At 44.8% G+C, this 12,006-nt stretch overlaps 1 protein-coding gene across 3 annotated transcripts in view; it reads left to right on the top strand.

The window, feature by feature from the left end:
• taok2.S (TAO kinase 2 S homeolog) overlaps window positions 1-12,006 on the top strand; it is a 32,892-nt gene that overhangs the window by 4,447 nt on the left and 16,439 nt on the right. For 2 of the 3 annotated variants that reach the window (XM_018240708.2, XM_018240709.2), the window contains exons 2-9: window positions 3,231-3,431; window positions 3,551-3,622; window positions 3,702-3,803; window positions 8,182-8,227; window positions 8,364-8,460; window positions 9,283-9,396; window positions 9,771-9,862; window positions 11,585-11,678. In XM_018240708.2, the coding sequence (XP_018096197.1) occupies window positions 3,300-3,431; window positions 3,551-3,622; window positions 3,702-3,803; window positions 8,182-8,227; window positions 8,364-8,460; window positions 9,283-9,396; window positions 9,771-9,862; window positions 11,585-11,678 (749 nt within the window). In that variant the 5' untranslated portion in view covers window positions 3,231-3,299. Of the gene's footprint in view, window positions 1-3,230; window positions 3,432-3,550; window positions 3,623-3,701; window positions 3,804-8,181; window positions 8,228-8,363; window positions 8,461-9,282; window positions 9,397-9,770; window positions 9,863-11,584; window positions 11,679-12,006 lie in introns of those variants that run through there. The other variant, XM_041578901.1, reaches the window with a different exon arrangement.

The raw sequence follows: 12,006 nt of genomic DNA, 5'->3' as shown, positions 1-12,006 counted from the left end.
GATGCAGAGTAATAAGGATTGTGGGGATGCAGAGTAATAGAGACTGTGGGGATGCAGAGTAATAGAGACTGTGGGGATGTTGAGTAATAGAGACTGTGGGGATGTTGAGTAATAGAGACTGTGGGGATGCAGAGCAATAGAGACTGTGGGGATGCAGAGCAATAGAGACTGTGGGGATGCAGAGCAATAGAGACTGTGGGGATGCAGAGCAATAGAGACTGTGGGGATGCAGAGCAATAGAGACTGTGGGGATGCAGAGCAATAGAGACTGTAGAGCAATAGAGACTGTAGAGCAATAGAGACTGTAGAGCAATAGAGACTGTAGAGCAATAGAGACTGTAGAGCAATAGAGACTGTAGAGCAATAGAGACTGTAGAGCAATAGAGACTGTAGAGCAATAGAGACTGTAGAGCAATAGAGACTGTAGAGCAATAGAGACTGTAGAGCAATAGAGACTGTAGAGCAATAGAGACTGTAGAGCAATAGAGACTGTAGAGCAATAGAGACTGTAGAGCAATAGAGACTGTAGAGCAATAGAGACTGTAGAGCAATAGAGACTGTAGAGCAATAGAGACTGTAGAGCAATAGAGACTGTAGAGCAATAGAGACTGTAGAGCAATAGAGACTGTGGGGATGTAGAGTAACAAGGACTGTGGGAAAGTAGAGTAGTGAGAGGACGGTGGGGAGGTAGAGTAACAATCGCTCCGTATGGAGTTGCCCAGTGATCACTAACAGGCTGCTGGTGTACAGGGTAGGGTCACATATTCCCCACTTTAAGAGTGTGGTGCATATTTATTTGGCAGCAGCTATTTAAGCAGCTACCACATTGTTTGTTGTTTGTCTGCTTCTGGGGGGGGGGTAGAGTGTGATATTAGTACCAGCTGTGTTACAAGGGATGGGACAGGACTAATGTCTGGGTAGCACTGGAGGGCAGTCGCATTATGGATAAGGGGGTACAGAAGGAAAAAGGGGCAGTCGCATTATGGATAAGGGGGTGCAGAAGGGAAAAGGGGCAGTGGCATTATGGATAAGGGGGTACAGAAGGGAAAATAGTAGTGGCATTATGGATAAGGGGGTACAGAAGGGAAAAGGGGCAGTGGCATTATGGCTAAGGGGTACAGAAGTGAAAAAGTCAGTGGCATTATGGATAAGGGGTACAGAAGTGAAAAAGGCTGTGGCATTATGGATAAGGGGTACAGAAGTGAAAAAGGCTGTGGCATTATGGATAAGGGGGTAAAGAAGAGAAAAGGGGGTGCAGAAGGGAAAATGACTGGCATCATGGATAAGGGGGTACAGAAAGAAAAAATGGCAGTGACATTATGGATAAGGGGGTGCAGAAGGGAAAATGGCAGTGGCGTTATGGATAAGGGGATACATAAGGGAAAAAGGGCAGTGCCATTATGGATAAGGGGGTGCAGAAGGGAAGAAGGGCAGTGCCATTATGGATAAGGGGGTACAGAAGGGAAAAGGGGCATTACCATTATGGATAAGGGGGTACAGAAGGTAATAATGGCCGTGGCATTATGGATAAGGGGTGGAGATGGGAAAATGGCAGTGGCATTATGGATAAGGGGGTACAGAAGGGAAAAAGGGCAGTGGCATTATGGATAAGGGGGTACAGATGGGAAAAGGGGCACTGGCAATATGGATAAGGGGTACAGAAGAAATAAGGGCAGTGGCATTATGGATAAACAGTGCGATTATGGATAGGGGTACAGAAGGGAGAGAGGGCAGTGCGATTATGGATAGGGGTACAGAAGACAGAGAGGGCAGTACCATTTTGGATATGGGGGAGAGAGAGGACAGTGGCATTATGGATAGTGGTACAGGAGAAAGATAGGGCACTGGCAGGAGGGTAGCGGTACAGAGAAGATTGAGGGCGGTGCCAGTAGGGAATAGAGGTGCAGAGGGGAGGTCTGTTGCGCATGAGGTTTGTGTGCAGGCGGGAGGGAGGGCGGGCATGTTACCTGGAGGTGTTTGGGTTCAGGAGGGAGCACTTGGCTACTAGTTTATGAAGGAATACAAGGGACACTAGCCCATGGGTAAGGGAGCTGAATGCCAGGCACTGTCCTTGTCCTGCTTCTGGTTGGCAGTGCCGAATGCGGCAACGTTATATGAGGAGTGTGTGGGTCGGAGGCGGTGGTTGGGGCATGATTCCTGTGCCCTCCAGCTGGAACCAATGACAGAGCTGTAACTAGGGCCATCAGCAGAAGGGGTGGGACTTGAAATCTCTAAGGTTTCTTATGCTCTCGCCTTCTCATTCACGACTCCTCTATCCAGCAGCTCAGGGGTTAAAGAGGATAATGGAGCAGTGCTCTGCAGCCATTGGTACTGGAGTAATGCTCTGCAGCCCTGGCATTGGTCTGGAGTATAGGAGTGTTGCTCTGCAGCCATTGGTACTGAAGTAATGCTCTGCAGCACTGGTCTGGAGTAAAGGAGTGATGCTCTGCAGTCATTGGTACTGGAGTAATGCTCTGCAGAACTGGTCTGGTGTAAAAGCGATGCTCTGCAGCCATTGGTACTTGTAATGCTCTGCAGCCCTGGCACTGGTCTGGTGTAAAAGAGCGATGCTCTGCAGCCATTGGTACTGGTGTAATGCTCTGCAGCCCTGGCATGGGTCTTGTGTAAAGGAGTGATGCTCTGCAGCCATTGGTAAGACTGGCAGGGGGTGAGTTGCTTGTGTGTGTGTGATACTGGTTAGTCTTTGTAATCCAAGCGCTGTAATCTAAAGGGGAAATTTACCCAAATATTAATGTGCAATCAATTCTGGAAACTAGGCAGTTATAAGGTAGCCTTTATTGTAGTCACATATATACTATATCTTTAGGAGTAGGAAGCTAAATAATTGGCATTCAGGGGCACATTATCTATGATATTTTGTCATAAGTAACATCGTAAGGTTAAAAAAAGACACACATCCATCATGTTCAACCTTTTAACTCTATATATAACCTGCCTAACTGCCAGTTGATCCAGAGGAAGGCGAAAACCCCATTTGGCCACCATGAAACCTGTATGGATGGGCCACCACAGCACAGGAACAAAGTTCCAATGGATGTTGCCAGGAATCGAGCTTTCAATGCCATACAGCCAATCACTGTGCTGCCCTATGGTGGAGGCAGAGGGGTTGTTTTCCTCCAAAGACCTGCTAGCAATGTATATTATGTGGGTTTGTCTGTTCTCAGTCTGTATCCCCCCAGCTCTTTTTATCTCCCCTCTCCTATCCACAGCCTCGGGTGGTCCCCCCTACATAGGGAGTGGTGGCGCTGTCCCGCGGGGGGCTCCCTCTGGGCCTCGTCATGCCGTCCAACGCTCGGGCCGGCAACCTGAAGGACCCAGAGGTGGCTGAGCTCTTTTTCAAAGATGACCCCGAGAAACTCTTCGCTGACCTTCGGGAAATTGGACATGGCAGCTTCGGAGCAGTGTACTTTGTGAGTTCTATGTTCTATGACTGCTATTGACTAAGCAAACAATATGGCTGCTCTTGTATGTTTCTCTGTGACTCCGGATCTCCATTACTGACCCTCACACTGCCCCTGTTCTCTCCCAGGCCAGGGATATCCGTAACAATGAGGTTGTGGCCATTAAGAAGATGTCGTATGGCGGGAAGCAATCAAATGAGGTGGGTGCACACAGCTGGGGGGATAATGGGGCTAATGGGATTATTCTTCTCCTCTGAACCCTCTGTCTGTGTCCAACAGAAATGGCAGGACATTATAAAGGAAGTAAAGTTCCTGCAGAAGCTCCGACACCCAAACACTATCGAGTATAAAGGATGTTACCTGAGGGAGCACACTGCCTGGGTAAGTAGGGACCTGCCTGGATTTATAGATGGTGGCACAGAGGGAGCACTCTGTCTGTCTGTCTAGGTTTGGGATGGAGCCTTACGCCCTACTGCTAAGATAGGGATTGCCCAACTGCTGCTTTTCACCCCTTGCGTATGCTGGGAACTTTAAAGGAGAAGGAAAGCTACTGAGGCAGTTTATTGCCAATAGATTAGCCACAACAGTACAAGCTATAACACTATATTTATTCTACAGAATGCTTTACCATACCTGAGTAAACGGCTCTAGAAGTTCTTTGTTTGTTTAGGATAGCGGCTGCCATATTAGCTTGGTGTGATGTATCTTCCTGCCTGAGTCTCTCCCTGCTCAATCATAGCTCTGAGATCAGATTACTTCTGGGTGGGAGGGGGAGAGGAACAAACTGAGCATGCTCAAGCCCTAGCCCTGGAGGTTTAAGCTGAAAACAGGAAGTCTGATACAGAAGCCCATGAGTACACAATAGAAGGAAAGAAATGTGCTGTTTCTTATGACAGAGGACTCAGAGCAGCACTACTTTGAGGGTTTACTGGTGTATTTATATAGATCTTTCTGATAAAGCCAGATATTAGCTTTTTCTTCTCCTTTAATAACAACACAAGGGTTACACATTGAGCTTGTTGTACAGTTGCACATTTACATTGTGAATGACCCCTGTCCAACAGGTTATACAACACACTCACCCTCTTATCTGATACACTGGCTGCACTACCCTGCCCATTGCTGGCACTGTATGTGTGTACTGAGAGATCTGTGTGTGTGTAAAGTACTGAGAGATGTGTATGTGTGTACTGAGAGATCTGTGTGTGTGTAAAGTACTGAGAGATGTGAGTGTATGTGTGTATGTATGTATGTGTGTAAAGTACTGAGATGTGAGTGTGTGTGTGTAAAGTACTGAGAGGTGTGTGTGTGTGTGTGTGTGTGTGTAAAGTACTGAGAGATGTATATGTATGTGTGTCTGTAAAGTACTGAGAGATGTGAGTGTGTGTAAAGTACTGAGAGATGTGTGTATGTATGTGTGTGTGTAAAGTACTGAGAGATGTGAGTGTGTGTGTGTATGTATGTATGTATGTATGTGTGTAAAGTACTGAGATGTGAGTGTGTGTGTGTGTGTGTAAAGTACTGAGGGATGTGTGTGTGTAAAGTACTGAGAGATGTGAGTGTGTGTATGTGTGTGTGTAAAGTACTGAGAGATGTGAGTGTGTGAGTATGTATGTATGTGTGTGTGTGTAGAGTACTGAGATGTGAGTGTGTGTGTGTGTGTGTGTGTGTGTGTGTGTGTGTGTGTGTGTGTAAAATACGGAGAGATGTATATGTATGTGTGTGTGTAAAGTACTGAGAGATGTGAGTGTGTGTGTGTATGTGTGTAAAGTAGTGAGAGATGTGTGTGTATGTATGTATGTGTGTGTGTAAAGTACTGAGAGATGTGAGTGTGTGTGTGTATGTGTGTAAAGTAGTGAGAGATGTGAGTTTATGTATGTGTGTGTGTAAAGTACTGAGAGATGTGAGTGTGTGAGTGTGTATGTGTGTATGTATGTATGTGTGTGTGTAAAGTACTGAGATGTGAGTGTGTGTGTGTGTAGAGTACTGTGATGTGAGTGTGTGTAGAGTACTGAGATGTGAGTGTATGTATGTATGTGTGTGTGTAAAGTACTGAGAGATGTGAGTGTGTGTGTGTGTATGTGTAAAGTAGTGAGAGATGTGAGTGTATGTATGTGTGTGTGTGTGTGTAAAGTACTGAGAGATGTGAGTGTGTATGTATGTGTGTGTGTAAAGTACTGAGATGTGAGTGTGTGTGTGTGTAAAGTACTGAGAGATGTATGTATGTGTGTGTGTGTATGTAAAGTACTGAGAGATGTGAGTGTGTATGTATGTATGTATGTGTGTGTAAAGGACTGAGAGATGTGTGTGTGTATGTGTGTGTGTAAAGTACTGAGATGTGAGTGTGTGTGTGTATGTGTGTAAAGTAGTGAGAGATGTGAGTGTATGTATGTATGTGTGTGTGTAAAGTACTGAGAGATGTGTGTGTGTATGTGTGTATGTATGTATGTGTGTGTGTAAAGTACTGAGATGTGAGTGTGTGTGTAAAGTACTGAGAGATGTGAGTGTGTGTATGTATGTGTGTGTAAAGGACTGAGAGATGTGTGTGTATGTGTGTGTGTAAAGTACTGAGATGTGAGTGTGTATGTGTGTATGTATGTATGTATGTGTGTGTGTAAAGTACTGAGATGTGAGTGTGTGTGTGTGGAGTACTGAGAGATGTGAGTGTGTGTGTGTATGTATGTATGTATGTGTGTGTGTAAAGTACTGAGATGTGAGTGTGTGTGTGTGTGTAAAGTACGGAGAGATGTATGTGTGTGTGTGTGTGTAAAGTACTGAGAGATGTATATGTGTGTGTGTGTAAAGTACTGAGAGATGTATATGTGTGTGTGTGTGTAAAGTACTGAGAGATGTGAGTGTGTGTGTGTATGTATGTGTGTGTAAAGGACTGAGAGATGTATGTGTGTGTAAAGGACTGAGAGATGTGTGTGTGTGTAAAGTACTGAGAGATGTGTGTGTATGTATGTGTGTGTGTAAAGTACTGAGATGTGTGTGTGTGTATGTGTGTAAAGTAGTGAGAGATGTGTGTGTATGTATGTGTGTGTGTAAAGTACTGAGAGATGTGAGTGTGTGTGTGTATGTATGTGTGTGTAAAGGACTGAGAGATGTATGTGTGTGTAAAGGACTGAGAGATGTGTGTGTGTGTGTAAAGTACTGAGAGATGTGTGTGTATGTATGTGTGTGTGTAAAGTACTGAGATGTGTGTGTGTGTGTGTGTGTGTGTGTGTGTGTGTAAAGTAGTGAGAGATGTGTGTGTATGTATGTATGTATGTGTGTGTGTAAAGTACTGAGAGATGTGAGTGTGTGTGTGTATGTGTGTAAAGTAGTAAGAGATGTGAGTTTATGTATGTGTGTGTGTAAAGTACTGAGAGATGTGAGTGTGTGAGTGTGTATGTGTGTATGTATGTGTGTGTGTGTAAAGTACTGAGATGTGAGTGTGTGTGTGTGTGTAGAGTACTGTGATGTGTGTGTGTGTGTGTGTAGAGTACTGAGATGTGAGTGTGTATGTATGTGTGTGTGTAAAGTACTGAGAGATGTGTGTGTGTGTGTATGTGTAAAGTAGTGAGAGATGTGAGTGTATGTATGTATGTGTGTGTGTGTGTGTAAAGTACTGAGATGTGAGTGTGTGAGTGTGTATGTGTGTGTGTGTAAAGTACTGAGATGTGAGTGTGTGTGTGTGTGTAAAGTACTGAGAGATGTATGTGTGTGTGTGTGTGTGTGTATGTAAAGTACTGAGAGATGTGAGTGTGTGTGTATGTATGTATGTGTGTGTAAAGGACTGAGAGATGTGTGTGTATGTATGTGTGTGTGTAAAGTACTGAGATGTGAGTGTGTGTGTGTGTATGTGTGTAAAGTAGTGAGAGATGTGAGTGTATGTATGTATGTATGTGTGTGTGTAAAGTACTGAGAGATGTGTGTATGTATGTGTGTGTGTAAAGTACTGAGATGTGAGTGTGTGTGTGTGTAAAGTACTGAGAGATGTGAGTGTGTGTGTATGTATGTGTGTGTAAAGGACTGAGAGATGTGTGTGTATGTATGTGTGTGTGTAAAGTACTGAGATGTGAGTGTGTATGTGTGTATGTATGTATGTATGTGTGTGTGTAAAGTACTGAGATGTGAGTGTGTGTGTGGAGTACTGAGAGATGTGAGTGTGTGTGTATGTATGTATGTATGTATGTATGTATGTATGTATGTGTGTGTGTAAAGTACTGAGATGTGAGTGTGTGTGTGTGTAAAGTACGGAGAGATGTGTGTGTGTGTGTAAAGTACTGAGAGATGTATATGTGTGTGTGTGTGTGTAAAGTACTGAGAGATGTGAGTGTGTGTGTATGTATGTGTGTGTAAAGGACTGAGAGATGTGTGTGTGTGTAAAGTACTGAGAGATGTGTGTGTATGTATGTGTGTGTGTAAAGAACTGAGATGTGAGTGTGTGTGTGTGTGTGTGTGTAAAGTACTGAGATGTGAGTGTGTGTGTGTGTGTGTAAAGTAGTGAGAGATGTGAGTGCGTGAGTGTGTATGTATGTGTATGTATGTGTGTAAAGTACTGAGAGATGCGAGTGTGTGTGGGAGGTTTGTGTTACAGATCAGGCAAGCTCAATAGCCCCCTGCAGGCTGCACACGTCACTGCCAAACACCCCCTCCTCTCACTGACATAACTGCCTTCACCTGAGCCCGCAATAAAGTATGAGGGGCCCCAGGACTGTAACTAATCCTGTTATCACCCTGATCCCTTCCCTGCTAATGTTTGTCTCTTGTGTAGCTGGTGATGGAGTACTGCCTGGGATCTGCTTCCGATCTCCTGGAGGGTGAGTGTCCTCCTGCCTAATTCACTAAAGCCCTAACTTCCCCTTTGTTTGCTTTAAGAATTTACTGTGAGACACTTCATATGAAATCCCGTGGGAGAGTGTTTATCTGCTTGTCTTGTTTCTGCTTTCCCACCAGTGCACAAGAAACCTTTGCAGGAGATGGAAATTGCTGCTATTACCCATGGTGCACTGCAAGGCTTGGCCTATCTCCATAACCACAACATGATCCACCGGTTAGAGGCAGAGCTGCTGCTGTTATCTAATAGGCTGATGCTCTTTCATCTGTTTTTCCCCCTGCCTGCTTAGCTCCACCTTCTGTCATTGTTTCTGTAGTCCTGTCTTAGTAGCCTCCCATTCCTGCCCTCCATTTATTTCCTCTTCTTGCACCCCTTCATTATGCCCCCTTCCTCCTCTGGTCCACCTAGTTCTCTCCTACTTCCAGCATTGCTCACCCTTGCTTAACCCTGTTTATTCATGTCTGTGCCTCTATCCTCCTGCACCTTACCATAGCTCATCCCCCCTCCTGCACCTTACCATAGCTCATCCCCCCTCCTGCACCTTACCATAGCTCATCCCCCCTCCTGCACCTTACCATAGCTCATCCCCCCTCCTGCATTTTACCATAGCTCAGCCCCCCTCCTGCACCTTACCATAGCTCATCCCCCTCCTGCTTCTCACCTTAGCTCACCCCCCCTGTACCTCACCTTAGCTCATCCCCCCCCCTGCACCTTACCATAGCTCACCCCCCTGCTGCACTTTACCTTAGCTCATCCCCCTCCTGCCCGCCTCTTCTCCACTCCTCCCTTTAACTCTTCCCTAACCTCTTTTCAACTCCTACCCAGCTCTTTTTGGCGCTGTCCTTCCACCCACTTCTCCGCAACCCCTCCTTACCCTCCCACCACTACTTGGCGCCTCTTCTTAACTCCTCCCTATCTGCCCACCTCTACCTTTTGGATCCTCTCCTCCAACCCACCTCTGCCTGTCCTATCTCTTCCCACCACTTTGCTGCTATCCCCCCACGTCAGCCTTTGTTTGTTTATTTTTATTCCACGTAGGGATGTAAAGGCAGGGAATATCCTTCTTACTGAGCCAGGACTGGTCAAGTTGGGAGATTTTGGATCAGCCTCTATAATGGCTCCAGCCAACTCCTTTGTGGGGACGCCATATTGGTGAGAATGTTTACATACATAAATTGTCTTCCTATTACAAAAATGTAGTTTATCTAAGATGAAAAAACCATCCCTTTAATATGAGACGCTCAAGTAATCCGAATTTGTCTCACAGAGTTGCAATGCATGCTGGGGGTGCATGGCAGGGGCACACCCAGTGAGTTTGGAGAAGGCTGCTCATTTTCAGATCACATGCTTCTAATTGCAGTGTAGTTTGGGGTTTTGAGAGCAACTCAGTCTCCTGTATGTGGGTGAGAATAGAAAACATTTGCTCTATATTGTACATTCTGGTGCAGAATCATTAGAGATGGTGTTTATCAGCACTTGCCTGTAGTTGTGCACAGTCCAGTGCAGCTGACATGTCTTTTCTATAGGATGGCTCCAGAGGTGATACTTGCCATGGACGAGGGACAGTATGATGGGAAGGTGGATGTCTGGTCTCTGGGGATAACAAGCATTGAATTAGGTGAGTGCTAGGCTATTAGTGACTGTTTCACATCTGTCATTGGTTTCCTGGCCCCTCTCAGTGCTTAGAGCCTGGCTTCCTGCATTCTCTCCCTAGTCATTTCCTGCACCTCACAGTAGCCAAAGTGTGGCCATTCCCACTCACTGTCCGTTGCGTGCCGAGCTCAATCTGCTCCTGTAGCCAGGCTCTGCTAAGCTTTTAAACCTCTCCCAACCCTGTACTGGTTTTCTCTAGGCTTCTTCTCCCCATCACCAAGCCACTGAGTACACTCTCCCAAGCTCCTCTTAAAGGAGAATTAAAGCTTAAAGGGATCCTGTCATCGGAAAACATGTTTTTTTTTTTCAAAACACATCAGTTAATAGTGCTGCTCCAGCAGATTTCTGCACAGAAATCCATTTCTCAAAAGAGCAAACATATTTTTTTATATTCAATTTTAAAATCTGACATGGGGCTAGATATTTTGTAAATTTCCCAGCTGCCCCTGGTCATGTGACTTGTGCCTGCACTTTAGGAGAGAAATGCTTTCTGGCAGGCTGCTGTTTTTCCTTCTCAATGTAACAATGTGTCTCAGTGGGACATGGGTTTTTACTATTGATTGCTGTTCTTAGATCTACCAGGCAGCTGTTATCTTCTGTAAGGGAGCTGTTATCTGGTTACCTTCCCATTGTTCTTTTGTTTGGCTGCTGGGGGGGGGTGATATCACTCCAACTTGCAGTACAGCAGTAAAGAGTGATTGAAGTTTATCAGAGCACACGTCACATGACTTGGGGCAGCTGGGAAATTGACAATATGTCTAGCCCCATGTCAAATTTCAAAATTGAATATAAAAAAATCTGTTTGCTCTTTTGAGAAATAGATTTCAGTGCAGAATTCTGCTGGAGCAGCACTATTAACTGATTCATTTTGAAAAAAAAAATTTCCCCATGACAGTATCCCTTTAACTAAAGAAGTTGGTAGAAATATTGTACATGATGTTTTGTGCTTCTGTACCAGCCCTAGGCAACCACTGCCTTTAGCAGTAAAGATCTGTGTCTCCAAAGATGCCCCAGTAGCTCCCCATCTTCTTTTCTGCTGATTCACTGCACATGCTCTGTGCTGCTGTCACTTACTGAGCTTAGGGAGCCACTCACAATATACAGTACACATAGAATAGAAATGTCACAATATAAGGCTGATTAGTAATTAATACAGATAATTACTACATGGCAGCACAGAAACCAGTGCAATTAGCATCAGAATTGAATAATCAGCAAACCTGTAGCATCAGCTTATATTACAGCCAGGGAAGCTCATTTTCTGCTGGATAATTAGTGACGAGCCCTAAGCTTAGCTTCTCAACAGCCAATCAGAGCCCACTGAGCATGTGAGTGTCACAGACACTTTCCAAGATGGTGACCCTCTGTGACAAGTTTGAAGTCCTGGATCATTGCTGCTATTGACAAGCTCAAACTTTAGCCTCGTGCAATAAGTTCACTATATAAAATGTCATTTTTAGCCATATTCATTTTTAGGGTTAAGTTCTCCTTTAAGCTGAGTCCAGATCTCTACTCCTTGCCCTTCTGGCCACTCTAGCTTTCTAAAGGTGGAAATGCCTCTCCCAAACCCACCTAGTGGCCCACAGCTTGTTGTTCTCCTCTTACTTATTCTCAGAATGGCCCCATTGCTCCATGCTGTGGAAGTGAAGGTGCTGATCTAATGCTTTCTCTTCTGTTCCCTGTATAGCCGAGAGGAAGCCGCCCCTGTTTAACATGAATGCAATGAGTGCCTTATATCACATCGCTCAGAACGAGTCTCCTGTCCTACAGTCCAATCACTGGTGAGCACCTACCTGCGTACAAATGCAGCTTCACACAATATACCACTCTTGCAGGGCTATAATGGCTGGGAATATATTATTTGAGTTTAATTTTATTATTTTGGAGACCACAGGATATCTCCCCCTTTACAGCAATTGCTGTTTATTATCAGCCCTGTACTCTGACAGTTCGTTTCCCAGAAGTGTATAGATGAAACCTTATTTACTATGGCAGCCCCACACATAACATTTATATAATAAAGATTTATAATCCTATATACATGTATTTTCCTAATAGAAACATAAAAGGGAAGAAATCACTGCTTTTTACATAAGGTATATTTTGTAT

The sequence above is a fragment of the Xenopus laevis genome, chromosome 9_10S (genome assembly GCF_017654675.1).
Source record: "Xenopus laevis strain J_2021 chromosome 9_10S, Xenopus_laevis_v10.1, whole genome shotgun sequence".
Classification (NCBI taxonomy): Eukaryota; Metazoa; Chordata; class Amphibia; order Anura; family Pipidae; genus Xenopus; species Xenopus laevis.
This window is presented reverse-complemented; position numbering and strand designations above follow the sequence as displayed.